Below are 14,034 nucleotides of genomic sequence, written 5' to 3' on the forward strand. Positions count from 1 at the left end.
CTGGCAAACATATAATTCATTTTGTACAAGCTTGCTCAAACTAATTATTTAAAGTGGCTGGAAACCTGCAATTCTCTCTTAACCACTTTTGGGACCGCCCACCGTGTATTTACGTCGCTACTTTCAATACCATTGTTATGGCAGCAGATGGCTGCATAACCCCAGCATTTTCTTCAATGGCAGGTGGTCTGCTTTAAGATAAAAGTTGTCTCCATGGTGGATTCCCGAGATCGCTTTTATCAGCAGCAGGAAAGGTGCCTACCCCCCTCCCACCGCGTCCCGGTTGTCTCTGCCGCTTACTGGAGCCGTCGGTAGTGGCAGAGATGATCCGATGCTGTCCCCTGAGAGGCAGGAAGTCAAGTGAGGGAACGATGGCCCCCGATTCGATGCCATTGGTGGATGGAAGTGCCCAACAGCCTTAATGGGACAATTTTTTTGAATTTCATTTAAGTGTAACTGTGAAATCTGAGCTCTTTTTGACATCTTGAAAAAACCTTGTCTGGGGAAGAAAAGGTGAGCGCTACCATCGGTCCTGTGTCATGCCAACTTTAAAGAATGCTGAGACCTTTTATGTGTGGGGTTGCTTCTCTGCCAAGGGAGTGGGCTCACTCACAATTTAGCCTAAGAATACAGCAATGGTACAGAAGTATACTCTAAAAGCAACATCTCCTAACCATCCAAGAACAGTTTGACGAACAATGCCTTTTCCAGCATGATGGAGCACCTTGCCATAAGGCAAAAGTGATAACTAAGTGGCTTGAGGAACAAAACATCAACATTTTGGGTCCATGGCCAGGAAACTCCCCAGACCTTAATCCCATTAAGAACTTGTGGTCAATCCTTGAGGCAGGTGAACAAAAACCCCCCACAAATTCTGACAAACTCCAAGCATTGATTATGCAAGAATGGGCTGCCATCAGTCAGGATGTGGCGTAGAAGTTTGACAGCATGCCAGGGCAAATTGCAGAGGTCTTAAAAAGGAGAGTCAGCACTCCAAAAATTGACTCTTTGCAATGTAATTGTCATTAAAAGCCTTTGACAGTCTGAAATGCTTGTAATTATACTGCAGTATACCATGGTAACATCTGACAAAAACATCTAAAAACACTGAAGCAGCAGACTGTGTGCAAATTAATATTTTTGTCATTCTCAAATTTTGGCCACGGCTGTACAGGTCGGATTGTAACATTTGTGTACCCTTTACAACTCTTTACAACCACTTTTTACTAAAGGTAAGCCTATAATAAGGCTTGCTTGTAGCTACCCCGGATATCTCCTAAACCTGCATGGTTTAGGAGATATCCCCTGTATCTAAAAACACTGAAGCAGCAGACTGTGCAAACTGTATCCCCTGCATGTGCCGACGTCATCGGCACATGCACACTGAAGCAATGGCACATACGTGCCATTGTTTCAGTTAATGTGCCATTACCGGTGGCGCCCACGCGCATGCGTCGGAGTGACGTCATCGCGGCTCCGGCCAAACACAGAGCTGGAACCAGCGATGCCCGGAATGAACACCGGGAGCGATCTCGCTGGCCGGAGTGGTGTACGAGGACCGCTGCGGGGGCTTCGATCCAAGGCAAGTAATTCACAATGAGCTAGTATGCTATGCATACTTGCTCATCATGCCTTTGTCTTACAGGTTTTTATTTTTTTGCTTTTTTGTGTGTTTACAACCACTTTAACAGCAGTCTTATTTGACAGCTAAATACATGATTTAAAAGGTGGGGCATTTTGATGGATGACTGCATTCCAGCAAGCTTTGACCAGAATTGATAGAGCTTATAGAGAAATTATCTTTGAAAGCTCACCTGGACCCCAAGCTGCTTTTCAGTTGCCCCCCCTCTTATGCTCTCACTCCCCTCTCATTTCTTCTTTGCTTTCCAAACCTATGTACAGTATGTTAAAAAATAAAGTACTATTGCATTGGTCCAAGTGGTAATATTTTTATACGTTCATCTTTATCTTTTTCATAAGTAAAAAAAAAACTATAAAAATCGAAAAATGTTGGTTGCATAAAGCAAAACCACTAATATGGTTTTCAGATATAAATATTTTCTTATTGTTTCTTTAAGCTTTGTAGAGATAAACCGATCGGCTTTTGCTGAGCCTGAGGCTCCCTTACTGCCAAAGAAGAGTCCATTGATCAGCCACAAATGTAATGTATCTGTGGGACAAGTGGTAAATGGAGCCACGCTACCAACAATCCCTTTGCACACACCTGTGTGTAGCTTTGACGCACAGAACAGATATACAGGATTTACCAACTCAACAGAAATAGTAGTTAAATCGGGACCAGAACCAACAGGTTAGTCACAAAAAAGTGTAAAGTGTGTCCAAACCTAAAAACAAAAATGATCTAATGGCAGCTTACTTAGTTATTAGATGTGATTGGTGCATTGGTTTCCCTTATTTTCCTTTTGTTACATGTTAATCCTGAAAATAACACACTTCTGTCCTATATGCTTACTCTTTAAGTATATAAATGGTAAGAAAGGGAGGATTCGATCGTCTTGGTCCCATAAAGAATGATGAAGGGAATCTGCTTACTAAGGATGTAGAGATGGCAAAGATATTGAATTTCCTTCGGTCTTCAGGAGGGAATCGGGGGTGGGGGCCATCAGTAACCAGAACTGCAATGTTTATCCCCACAACTCGTCACAGGAAGCACTCTCATGGCTAACAGAGGTCAGAATTAGAAATAGACTTGAAAAACTTAACATTAATAAATCACCAGGATCAGATGGCTTGCATCTGAGGGTCCTTAACCACTTAAGACCCGGACCATTATGCAGGTAAAGAACCTGGCCAGTTTTTGCGATTCGGCACTGCGTCAATTTAACTGACAATTGCGCGGTCGTGCGATGTGGCTCCCAAACAAAATTGGCGTCCTTTTTTTCCCACAAATAGAGCTTTCTTTTGGTGGTATTTGATCACCTCTGCGGTTTTTATTTTTTGCGCTATAAACAAAAATAGAGCGACAATTTTGAAGAAAAATATTTTGCTATAATAAATATCCCCAAAAATATATAAAAAAACATTTTTTTTCTTCGTTTAGGCCAGTACGTATTCTTCAACATATTTTTGGTAAAAAAATCGCAATAAGTGTTTAACGATTGGTTTGCGCAAAATTTATAGCGTTTACAAAATACGGGATAGTTTTATGGCATTTTTATTTTTCACTACTAATGGCGGCGATCTTTTTTTTTTTTTTCGTGACTGCGACATTATGGCGGACAAATTGGACAATTTTGACAAATTTTTGGGACCATTGTCATTTTCACAGCAAAAAATGCTATACAAATGCATTGTTTACTGTGAAAATGACAATTGCAGTTTAGAAGTTGACCACTAGGGGGCGCTGTAGGGGTTATGTGTGACTTCATATGTGTTTCTAACTGTAGGGGGCGGGACTGGACGTATGACGTCACTGATCGCCTTTCCCTATATCGGGGAACAGACGATCAGTGATATTGCCACTGTGAAGAACGGGGAAGGTGTGTTAACACACACCTCTCCCCGTTCTTCAGCTCCTGTGACCGATCGCTGGACACCGGCGGCGATCGGGTCCTGCGGCTGCGGTGCTTTGGACCGGCTGGTGGGCGCGTGCCTGCGACTGGGCACTTAAAGGGGACATACAGGTACGTGCCTGTGCCCAACCGTGCCATTCTGCTGACGTAAATGTGCAGGAGGCGATCCTTAAGTGGTTAAGGAACTCAGTCAAGTAATTGCCAGACCATTGTTCCTAATTTTCACAAACCGTCTACTGACTGGAATGGTACCAGCTGATTGTAGAAAAGCCAATGTTTAAAAAAGGGGCAAGATGTAACCCTGGGAATTACGGACCAGTTAGCCTAACTTCAATTGAATGCAAGCTCTTGGAGGGGATGATAAGGGACAAGATTTTAGTAATAAGAATGGTATCATTAGCAGTAATCGGCGTGGATTCATGAAGAATTGTTCTTGCCAAACCAATCTATTAAACTTCTATGGAGAGGTGAGCTGCCATCTAGATAAAAGGCCCAAAGACGTGTATCTGGATTTTGTGAAAGCATTTGATAGTTTCCTAGGGCTGTAACTAACGATTATTTTCATAATCGAGTAGTTGGCCGATTATTGGTTCGATTTACCGGATAATAGCCTTAAAAAAAAAAAAAAAATTTAAATTTAAAAATTTTTTTTTTTTTTTTTTTTTTTGGGCCAATTTGGCCAGCAGCTGAAAAAAAATCCTGGGTGGGAACGTGTCCCATAGGAAAACATATAAATGAACTGTAGTGTGTTTCTGCAAAAAGCACCAAAAAAAACGAGGTGTGACCCCGGCCTGAGATGTTTGGTAACATAATGGGGTTAAAAAAAACAAAAATAAGTACAAAGAGCAAATAATCGCTACTGTAAGGGGTTAATTTTTTTTTTTTTTTTTTACTGTGGGACAGTGAAAGTAGTAATTACAGTAGCGATTTGCTTTTTTGTACTATAAAGGGCTAATTTTAGTTGTTTTTAACCCCATTATGTTACTGGCCGATTAATCGATTATGAAAATTGTAATCGATTTAATTTCATAATCGATTAGTTGTCGATTAATCGATTTGTTGTTTTGGCCCTACAGTTTCCCATAAACGTTTACTGTACAAAGTAAGGTCCGTTGGCATGGACTAAAAGGTAAGTACATGGATTGAAAACTGGCTAGAGGGGCAAGTTCAGAGGGTAGTGATAAATGGGGAGTACTTAGAATGGTCCAGGGTGGAAATTGGGGTCCCCCAGGATTCTGTCCTGGGACAAATCCTATTCATAAACAACCCGGAGGATGGGATGAAAAGCTCAATCTCTGTATTTGTAAATGATACTAAGCTAAGCAATGCAGTAACTTCTCCGCATGACGTGGAAACCTTGCAAGAATATCTGAACAAATTGATGGAGTGGTTAACTACATGGTTTAAGCCCCATACACACTATCGCTTTTCCTGCAAGTTTTTCTCTTCCGGTTTACCAAAACCATGTAGTGCAAGGGCCTGCCTGATTGCATTCAAATTGAAACTCTTAAGGTTTGACCTCATATTAGATGGTTTTGGTAAACCTGAAGAGAAAAGCCTGCAGGAAAACTGACAGTGTGTATGGGGCTTTATTGTAGAAAAATGTAAAATAATGCTTTTGGGTGGCAAAAATATGAATGCAATCTACTCACTGAGGGGAGGGGGGGGGGTCTAGGATGGAAAAGGAGGTCTTAGTAGATGACGGGCTCAGCAATGGCATGCAATGCCAAACTGCTGCAAGCAAAGCAAACAGAATATTGGCATGCATTAAAAAGGGGATTAACTCCAGAGATAAAGCGATAATTCTCCCACTCTACAAGACTCTGGTTCGGCCACACCTGGAGTATGCCCAGTTCTGAGCACCAGTCCTCAGGAAGGATGTGCTGGAACAAAACTAATAAAGGCACTGTAGGACAGGAAAGGTTATGAGCGCTGAACTTTTTCTCTCTGGAGAAGAGACGCTTGAGAGGGGATATGATTTCAATGTACGAATGCCATACTGGTGACCCCACAATAGGGATAAAACGTTTCCACGAAAGGGAATTTAATAAGACATGCCACCATTCACAAAAATTGGAAGAAAAGCGGTTTAACCTTAAACTGTGTTAGAGGGTTCTTTACTGTAAGAGCGGTAAGGACAGGCGGTGGTTTCATCGGGGAGCATCATTTATTTTAAAAAACTATTAGGGCCAGTTCACACCAGACAGAGTTCCGTACAGTTTTGTGTGCATTTTTTCTGCAGAAACTGACCTGAAACTGACTGTATGGTGTGAACTGTGAACTAGAGCCATTAAAATACATGGAAAACGCTGTGCATGCATTTTGTGCAGAAAAAAGCACACAGAACTGAATGGAACTGTGTCTGGTGTGAACTGGCCCTTTAAATAAAGCACCTGAATGACCACAACATACAGGAATATGCAATGTAATACTGACATAAAATCACAAACATATGATGGACTTGTGTCTTTTTTTTTTTTTTTCTTTTTTTCCCCAACCTTGCCTGCTATGTAACTTTGTATGTTTTTTTCAGTTATTATAGATAAACCAGAGGTCAAAGACTCGGTCCCTGAAGATAGGCCTATCAAACGTACGATTGTGCTTCTAAAAGACGACCAGGAATCCTCATCCATTCCTTGTCAATCAGTCTTCCAGCCCATAGTGCCACCTGAGGTCCCTCCATCCCCACCCAAGCCAGCTTTTACTGATGTGGTATGTTTTAGATGCAAATTTGGGTAATAACATGTTCTTCTTCACCTTTTTTGCATAACAGTTTTTTATTTTATTTACCAATATAGGATGTTGCTGCCGTGCTGCTTGATATTGTGGAAGAGACAGTGAAAGAATTTAGTGTGGAAATCGGCCAGACAGGAGCTGCTTACATTTCTGCTGCACTTGGGTAATTAAATAAATAAAACAAAAACTGCTGCAAAGAACGCTGGTTAAATATTTCATGCTTAGGCCCCATTCACACCTAAGCGACAAAACGCCCGACGCGGGACGCTTCTGTCGCTTGAGGGGAGAATTCCCATTGCCGTCTATGGAGATGGTTCACATCTCATAGACGCGCAACGCCTGTCGCCTGAAAAAAAGTCCCGGACCCTTTTTTTCACGCGACAGGCGCGTTTTCCCATAGACAGCAATGGGAATACTTTAGAAAAAAAAAGAAGAAACATTTGTAATCGCGGCAAATCTGCCGCTACACGCGTACGCGGCTGTCGCTTAGGTGTGAATGCAGCCTTACAATAACATTTTAATGAGTAAATATAGATCTCTGCACTAGTCTGGTATTGAACTGCTGCAACCCAAATCTTGGAAGTGATAAAGTAAATAAAAATGACTAAGTGTGTCCCGTTCCGTTTAAATGGTTAACTTATGTAATGATAAACAAAATTGAATAAATCAAGGATTTGACCAAATTGTTTAAACTTAAAATTTTGTCAGTGTATGAACAAACAACGATTACAAATTAGTGATGCAAAATACCACAACAAGTGCATTAATCAAATATCAATATACAAAAGATTGTTAAAATAATTAAACTCAAGTCCATCCACTTAGACCCCTTTCACACTGGGGCGGTTTGCAGGCGATATTGCGCTAAAAACCAACCCTAAACAGCGGCTGCTGTTTCTCCAGTGTGAAAGCCTGAGGGCTTTCACACTGGAGCAGTGCGCTTGCCGCATCTTTGGAGTGGTGTGTTTACCGCTCCTCCACCGCTCCTGCCCATTGAAAGCAATGGGACACCGCGGCTATACGGCCGGCAATGCGCCTCTGTAGAGGCACATTACCGGCGATATTAACCCTTTTCCGGCCGCTAGTGGGGAGTAAAACCGCACCGCTAGCGGCCGAATACCGCCACAATTCCAACAGTAAAGCGCTGCTAAAAATAGTGCCGCTTTACCGCCACCGTACCTCCTGCCCCAGTGTGAAAGGGGCCTTAATGAAAAGTGTGAGTGGAAAAAATATTCAAGAAAATGGCTCAGTGTTCCATAAACAGAGTGGCCTCTTACCAGATCTGATGGATCCCTATTGCAAAGATCAAGGAAGTTTGTGCCGGAATGATCACAAGTGTGGAGATTTCAAACAGCATTGTTACAGTCTTGTTACACTTGCAGGGATGAGCTCCATGCGTTGAAAAGATCATGTATGAAAAGGAAAAGCCTCATAGTGTAAATCAGCCAATTTTATTTGAAAAAAAAATAGTATAGCTATACTTACATAGAGGTTCATTTCCAGCATGAATAATATCTGTAGTGGCAGTGGCAGTCTGCCAACTAGCTCAAATGGCATTGGAAGTACTCTCCGATCCTGAAATCTGCACTTTTTTTTTTTTTTTTTTTTTTTTACAAAGCTTTGGCAAAATTTGTGGACTTTTGAATCTAAAGATATTTATTTTGAAAGTTGTTTTAATACACAGCTTTGTTCCTGCCCAAATATCCTGTAGAAGAAAACATACAAATGTTTAGTTTTCCTTTCCTAAAATGGCAGCTTATATATAAGACTAAGCAGCCAAGTTATACAAACGTTGGTTATCTTTTATTTCTGTGCAGGTGTCAATAGTTATTTATGTAAATGCAATGGGTAATTTTTGTAAAATAAAAACAATTTTAGATACAAATATTGTATCTAGAATGATCTCTTTAACCCATTGAGGAAATACGCATACAGCACATTTAGAGAAGATTCGTATTAAAACCACACTTTTAATTTCATAACCATTTTCCCATTTTATCATTAAAGTCAACAACTAAAAATTGTAAATGATATGCAATCACTTGTTCCAGTATCCAGTTGCCTTGCTGAAGATTTATTATTTCTTTTTCCATGATTCTGCTATTACAGAGAGTCATCATTGGTGGCTGACCGGCTTCTTGCAGAAGTAATCTTGGATTTGTCAAGCACTATTACAAAAGAAGAGATGAAAGCACAGACTGAGAGAGTGTTGGAGGAAAAACGAAGAAAGGCAGAGGAAGCCAGGCATGTTTTTTATAGCCATTATAGATAACCAACTTTTAAATATCTACCAGCTGATCATCTTTACCCAGCATTTTACAGTTCCAGATGTCAGAGTGTGTGTGTGTGTGTGTAATATATGTGTGTGTGTGTGTGTGTGTGTGTGTGTGTGTGTGTGTATATATATATATATATATATATATATATATATATATATATATATATATATATATATATATATATATATATATATAGTGTGTGTATATGTGTGTGTGTATATATATATATATATATATATATATATATATATATATATATATATATAACACTCCTCTGTAAAAATTAAAAGAACACTTTGAGAACACATCAGATCTGAATGGGAAAAACATATCATGCTGGATATCTTTACTGATATGGACTGGGTAATGTGTTAGGAATAAAAGGCTGCCACAGCAATTAAAAATGGTACCCAGTAGTTTGTATGGCCCCCAATGCTGTATCCTGGCCTAGGCCAACAAGGCCAAGGCCTAGGGCAGCACTTTGCAGGGGGGCAGCACGGACAGTGCTACACTGTTGGATAAATTAGTCTATCGCCCCCATAAATCGACCGCACTGCTTCCAGTATGTGGGCAGTTGGCATTCTGCAACTGTGGGGGGGCGGGGCGTCGCCGCTTCTAATTTTTTACCATCCCTGTCCCATTGCAGAGATTTCCCTTTACTTCATGTCCCATAGCCAAACAGGAAGTGAGAGGAAATCTATGCAAATTAAGGGAATCCATTGCCCCCCCCCAGGCCATCAGAACTAGTGTCCCCACTTGAAAATTTCAGGGTGGGTCTTAAAATGCAAGGGGTGTGGCCTTGACAGGAAGGGGTGGGTCATATATAAATTAGGGGGTGCACAAGTTTAGTCAGGCCTAGGGCTGCACAAAACCTAAATGCACCCCTGGAAACGACTGCTGGTGTCCTTGAGGCATTTCCTCCCAGATCTGGACCAGAGTATGGCTTGGCTCCTAAACAGACTGAAGTGCAACCTGGCGGCGTCTGATTTTTTTCTAATTTGTATCCGGATTTATAGAACAAATAGTTGGAGCAATTGTATGCTAATTTATTATTTTTTCATTGGTAAGATACTATTGTCTGGAAGTTAGCATGATAGTTCAGAATTTATACCTTCTCTGGTAATTTTACTACCTTCCTGGTGTTCATGTACTGGGAAAGGTGAGATTAAGCCCTGGTTCACACTGGGTACGATTTGGAACGATTTGAGATGCGATTTGACATGTCAAATCGCATCTCAAATCGGCGGCAATTGTCGGCAATGGCACTGTCCTAATCAGTGCGACGCCGCATCTGCGATTTCAAAAAGTAGTTCCTGTACTACTTTTTGCGATTTCGGGCCGCAATTTACATTAAATTGCGGGCAAAATCGCAGCCGCGTAATCGCGGTAAAATCGCGCATTTTACCGCGATTTTGAATTCGCAGCAGTGTGAACCTAGGCTAAATGATCATTCTGTGTTTTCCTCCACTTCCTTATTCATGGGTAGTTCTTCACCTGTGTGTGTGCTTTCATGGAAATTTGATGAAAATTTGATGAAAAGAAAATTAGTGCTAAGGGTAGTTATGTTTTTTGACTTCTCTAAGCTTGTAGAAGCGGATTTTACTGCATTTGCAAATCATCATTTGTGTTTAATCTGTCTTTCTAAAAAATAAATCATGTTTTGAAATGTTTTATTCATTTTTTTTTCTTTTTTTAACAGGCGAATTCATGAAAGGGAGCAGTTGCTTTCTGAGATCAGTCAGTATGAGTGTGACAGTCTGTTAAAAATAGTGCTTCAGGAAAACATCAAAAAAATATCAAGTGAAGAGCTGCAGTGAGTATTACCTGTGATTCCTTTTTTATACTTTTTAAGATCCAACGCCGCTTTTTCATAAATAAGACTTTTCTTTCCTAACCAACATTCAGTCTGGCTGCTTTCGTTTTAGGCAATATGACTTTGTTTAACCACTTAAGCCCCGGACCAAAATGCTGCCTAAAGACCCAAGGGGTTTTTACAGTTCGGGACTGCGTCGCTTTAACAGACAATTGCGCGGTCGTGCGACGTGGCTCCCAAACAAAATTGGCGTCTTTTTTTCCCCACAAATAGAGCTTTCTTTTGGTGGTATTTGATCACCTCTGCGGTTTTTATTTTTTGCGCTATAAACAAAAATAGAGCGACAATTTTGAAAAAAATGCTATATTTTTTACTTTTTGCTATAATAAATATCCCCCAAAAACATATATAAAATTATTTTTTTTCCTCAGTTTAGGCCGATACGTATTCTTCTACCTATTTTTGGTAAAAAAAATCGCAATAATCGTTTATCGGTTGGTTTGCGCAAAATGTATAGTGTTTACAAAATAGGGGATAGTTTTTTTGCATTTTTTTTTTTTTTTTTACTACTAATGGCGGCGATCAGCGATTTTTTTTCGTGACTGCGACATTATGGCGGACACTTCGGACAATTTTGACACATTTTTGGGACAATTGTCATTTTCACAGCAAAAAATGCATTTAAATTGCATTCTTTATTGTGAAAATGACAGTTGCAGTTTGGGAGTTAAACACAGGGGGTGCTGTAACATTTAGGGATCACTGTGTATGTGTTTACTAGTGTAGGGGGGTGTGGCTGTAGGAATGACGTCATCGATCGTGTCTTCCCTATAAATGGGATGACGCGATCGATGCGCCGACACAGTGAAGCACGGGGAAGCCGTGTTTACACACGGCTCTCCCTGTTCTTCAGCTCCGGGGAGCGATCGCGACGGAGCGGCTATAAACGAATAGCCGCGCCGTCGTCCCGAATCGCTCCTGAAGCCACGGGGACCGCCGCATGTACGGGGGGGGTCCCGATCGGACCCCCGACCCACGTCAAGCAGGGCACGTATATATACGTTGATGTGCCTGCCTGTGCCATTCTGCTGACGTATATGTACATGAGGCGGTCCTTAAGTGGTTAAAGCCCCTCTCTAAAATGTTCCCCATCAAAACTGTCTAACTGGTCGGTGTAATAAAAAAAGAAGAAAAACATTAAAATCCCTTTTTTAACTTACCTGAAACTACAATCATATGACACTACCAGCCCAAGTCTACTCTTCTGTTTACTTTCTGGAAGGGCCCTTCTTTGTGTGTCCACATCACTACCTTTGCGATATGGACACTTCCTATCGGTTGGCTGCTGGGTAGGGTCCTCTCAGGAGAGACAAGAGGACAGCATCTCAAGGGGGGACGGGGGGTGGCAACGACTGGTGATCTTGAAGTGTCTTCGCAATGCTGGATCAGTGTTCCCCTGCACAGACCTGGACTGGGGGACATAGGTGATTGTATCTAGTTTTTGCTCAGAGTGGGGCTTTTAATAGTTTGATTTTATTCAAGAAACTTTTTTACATGAGGAAAAGCTAGTATAAATAAAAATGAGAATTTCTTGACTTCAAACAATGGTAATTCTTCAGTTCTTCTTCTGTTTTTTTATTTCCTTTTATCTTAAGAAAAAAACAAAACAAAAAAAAAACACTTGTCAATTGCTTGTGACATCAAATGTTTTTCTTGCAGGAAAGCCATACAAAAAGATCACAATGAACGCATTAGCCGATGCTCTCTACATATCAGTCAGCAGTTTGTGGATCAGTTTGTGAAAGAAGAACTCGACCAAATAGCCAATGAAACGCTCTATGAGATGCAGCTCTGCCGGAAATACTTCCAGAGGTCTTGCGTGCAAGCTTGTATGAATCTATAATAACATTTATGACCGTTGTTCGGTTGGAATTGATCAACTGTTTTGTTCTTAGGTGGCGGGAAGTTTTGGGTGCTCGGAAGAAACTAAGGCGTCAAATGCGAGGATTTCCAGCTGCTCCTGGTTTAATGGGCTATAGTGGTACACTGAAGGCATTGATTCCCAGTGCTATGCAAAATTTCCAAACTCAGCCCAAAGGGATTGTGAATTTGGGGAATGCAGGGAAACTGTTTGTTTCTTTCATTAGGTGAGCTTTATGTTATTTTTTTCAAACTGTATTTACAGATTATAATTGGTATGCTGCAAAAAATGGCTAGGGAAGATGCACTATGTCTTCATTTTGTATTTGAGTGCTTTGAAAAGTTGGTGCTACACCCCAGTTAATGCTCTGGTAAACCTAAGCCCTTATTAACCTGCTACCCTGGTAACTTTAAAGTAGGCTAGAACTAAAAGTTCTCTCTGATGGGCACAACAGGAAGTGAGAGGAAACCGCCACAAAATGAAATGCCTAGTAGTCAACTGAGTTATCAGAGCTAGTGTCTTTTATTATTTTCCTTTTTTTTTTTTTTCGTGTTGGTAAAAACACAATTTGCGATTTTTTTTTTTCTCTCTCTCCATCACTTTTGGTGAGAACAGTCACCTGGACAAATGGACAGGGTGACTATCCCTAATGGAGACACTTTAAAAATCCATATATATTTTGTTTACAGGTATACTTTCATTGACAAGATCATCTTTTAGTGCAATTGTCATTTAGGTAATTTTCCCTGCAGTCCCTACTGTACAGCCCTAATCTGCATTGCATAGCCCTTGCAAAGAAAACATCCTAGATGATTCCTCTCTCTATTCTTTAAAAAAAAAAAAATTGCCTTATGCAGAAAACAAGGTTAAAAGCAGTTTACAGAGCATAGGTATGCTAAAGTCAGCCTCAAGCTATCCGGAGTATGGTTATAGGAGTGAATGGTGCCTTGATGTGCTTGTACAGTTAAGATAATGGGAACAGGTGAACTGCATTCATGGCAGTTGGGATGGTTACTGAAGGTAAAGTTAGGTAAGGTAAAAAGTCCCTTTTGAATGAAGGCTGTAAGGGTGATGTTTCTCATTCACACTTTCATTTTTGTGCACTTTTGATATGCATTGCTATACACTGATCAGCCATTACATTATGATCACCCACCATTTCATTTTGAGCACTTGTCCCAGATAAGTGATGCGCACACACAGCCGGTCATCCACTTGAAGTAAAAGAATATGTGATTCAGCAGATCAGGCCACCTTCTTCCATTATATACACATAAAATGAGTGTGCATACACACAAATAAGTCCACAAACCTCAAGTGAAAACATCAAAGATGTGCAAATCTTTTAAAAAAAAAACAGTAGTCCCGTAACAAGTGAAAAAGTTCAACTATCCACCAACTCCATAAATGGATCCTTTAGAGATGACCAAGACACTCATGGCCTTTCCCACAAATAAGGTTGGACTCTTGCCAAAAAGATCAGGTTGCACCACCTTCTATTACTCCAGGGTCCAGTTCTGATGCTCCTGTGCCCATTGTAGGCACTTTTGACTGTGATCACGGATCAGCATGGGCACCCTGATCAGTCTGCAGATACGCAGCCCCTTTTGCAACCAACAGCAATGTATTGTATGTCTCTGTCAGAACCAGCATAAACTTTTTCAGTAATTTGAGCTACAGTGGCTCTTCTGTTGGTTTGGAGTATACGGAGGAGCAATTTAAACCCCACGTGCAAAAGTGAGCTTTGACCAC

The 14,034-nt window shown here is 40.8% G+C and overlaps 1 protein-coding gene across 1 annotated transcript in view; it reads left to right on the forward strand.

The window, feature by feature from the left end:
• Window positions 1–14,034, forward strand: part of LOC120943922 (minichromosome maintenance complex component 3 associated protein) — a 71,605-nt gene that overhangs the window by 38,717 nt on the left and 18,854 nt on the right. The window contains exons 13-19 of the mRNA XM_040357599.1: window positions 2,079–2,311; window positions 6,067–6,245; window positions 6,332–6,432; window positions 8,379–8,513; window positions 10,248–10,361; window positions 12,081–12,233; window positions 12,317–12,508. Coding sequence (XP_040213533.1) covers window positions 2,079–2,311; window positions 6,067–6,245; window positions 6,332–6,432; window positions 8,379–8,513; window positions 10,248–10,361; window positions 12,081–12,233; window positions 12,317–12,508 — 1,107 coding nt within the window. The remainder of the gene's footprint in view (window positions 1–2,078; window positions 2,312–6,066; window positions 6,246–6,331; window positions 6,433–8,378; window positions 8,514–10,247; window positions 10,362–12,080; window positions 12,234–12,316; window positions 12,509–14,034) is intronic.

The sequence above is a fragment of the Rana temporaria genome, chromosome 6, assembly GCF_905171775.1.
Source record: "Rana temporaria chromosome 6, aRanTem1.1, whole genome shotgun sequence".
NCBI classification, from domain to species: Eukaryota; Metazoa; Chordata; class Amphibia; order Anura; family Ranidae; genus Rana; species Rana temporaria.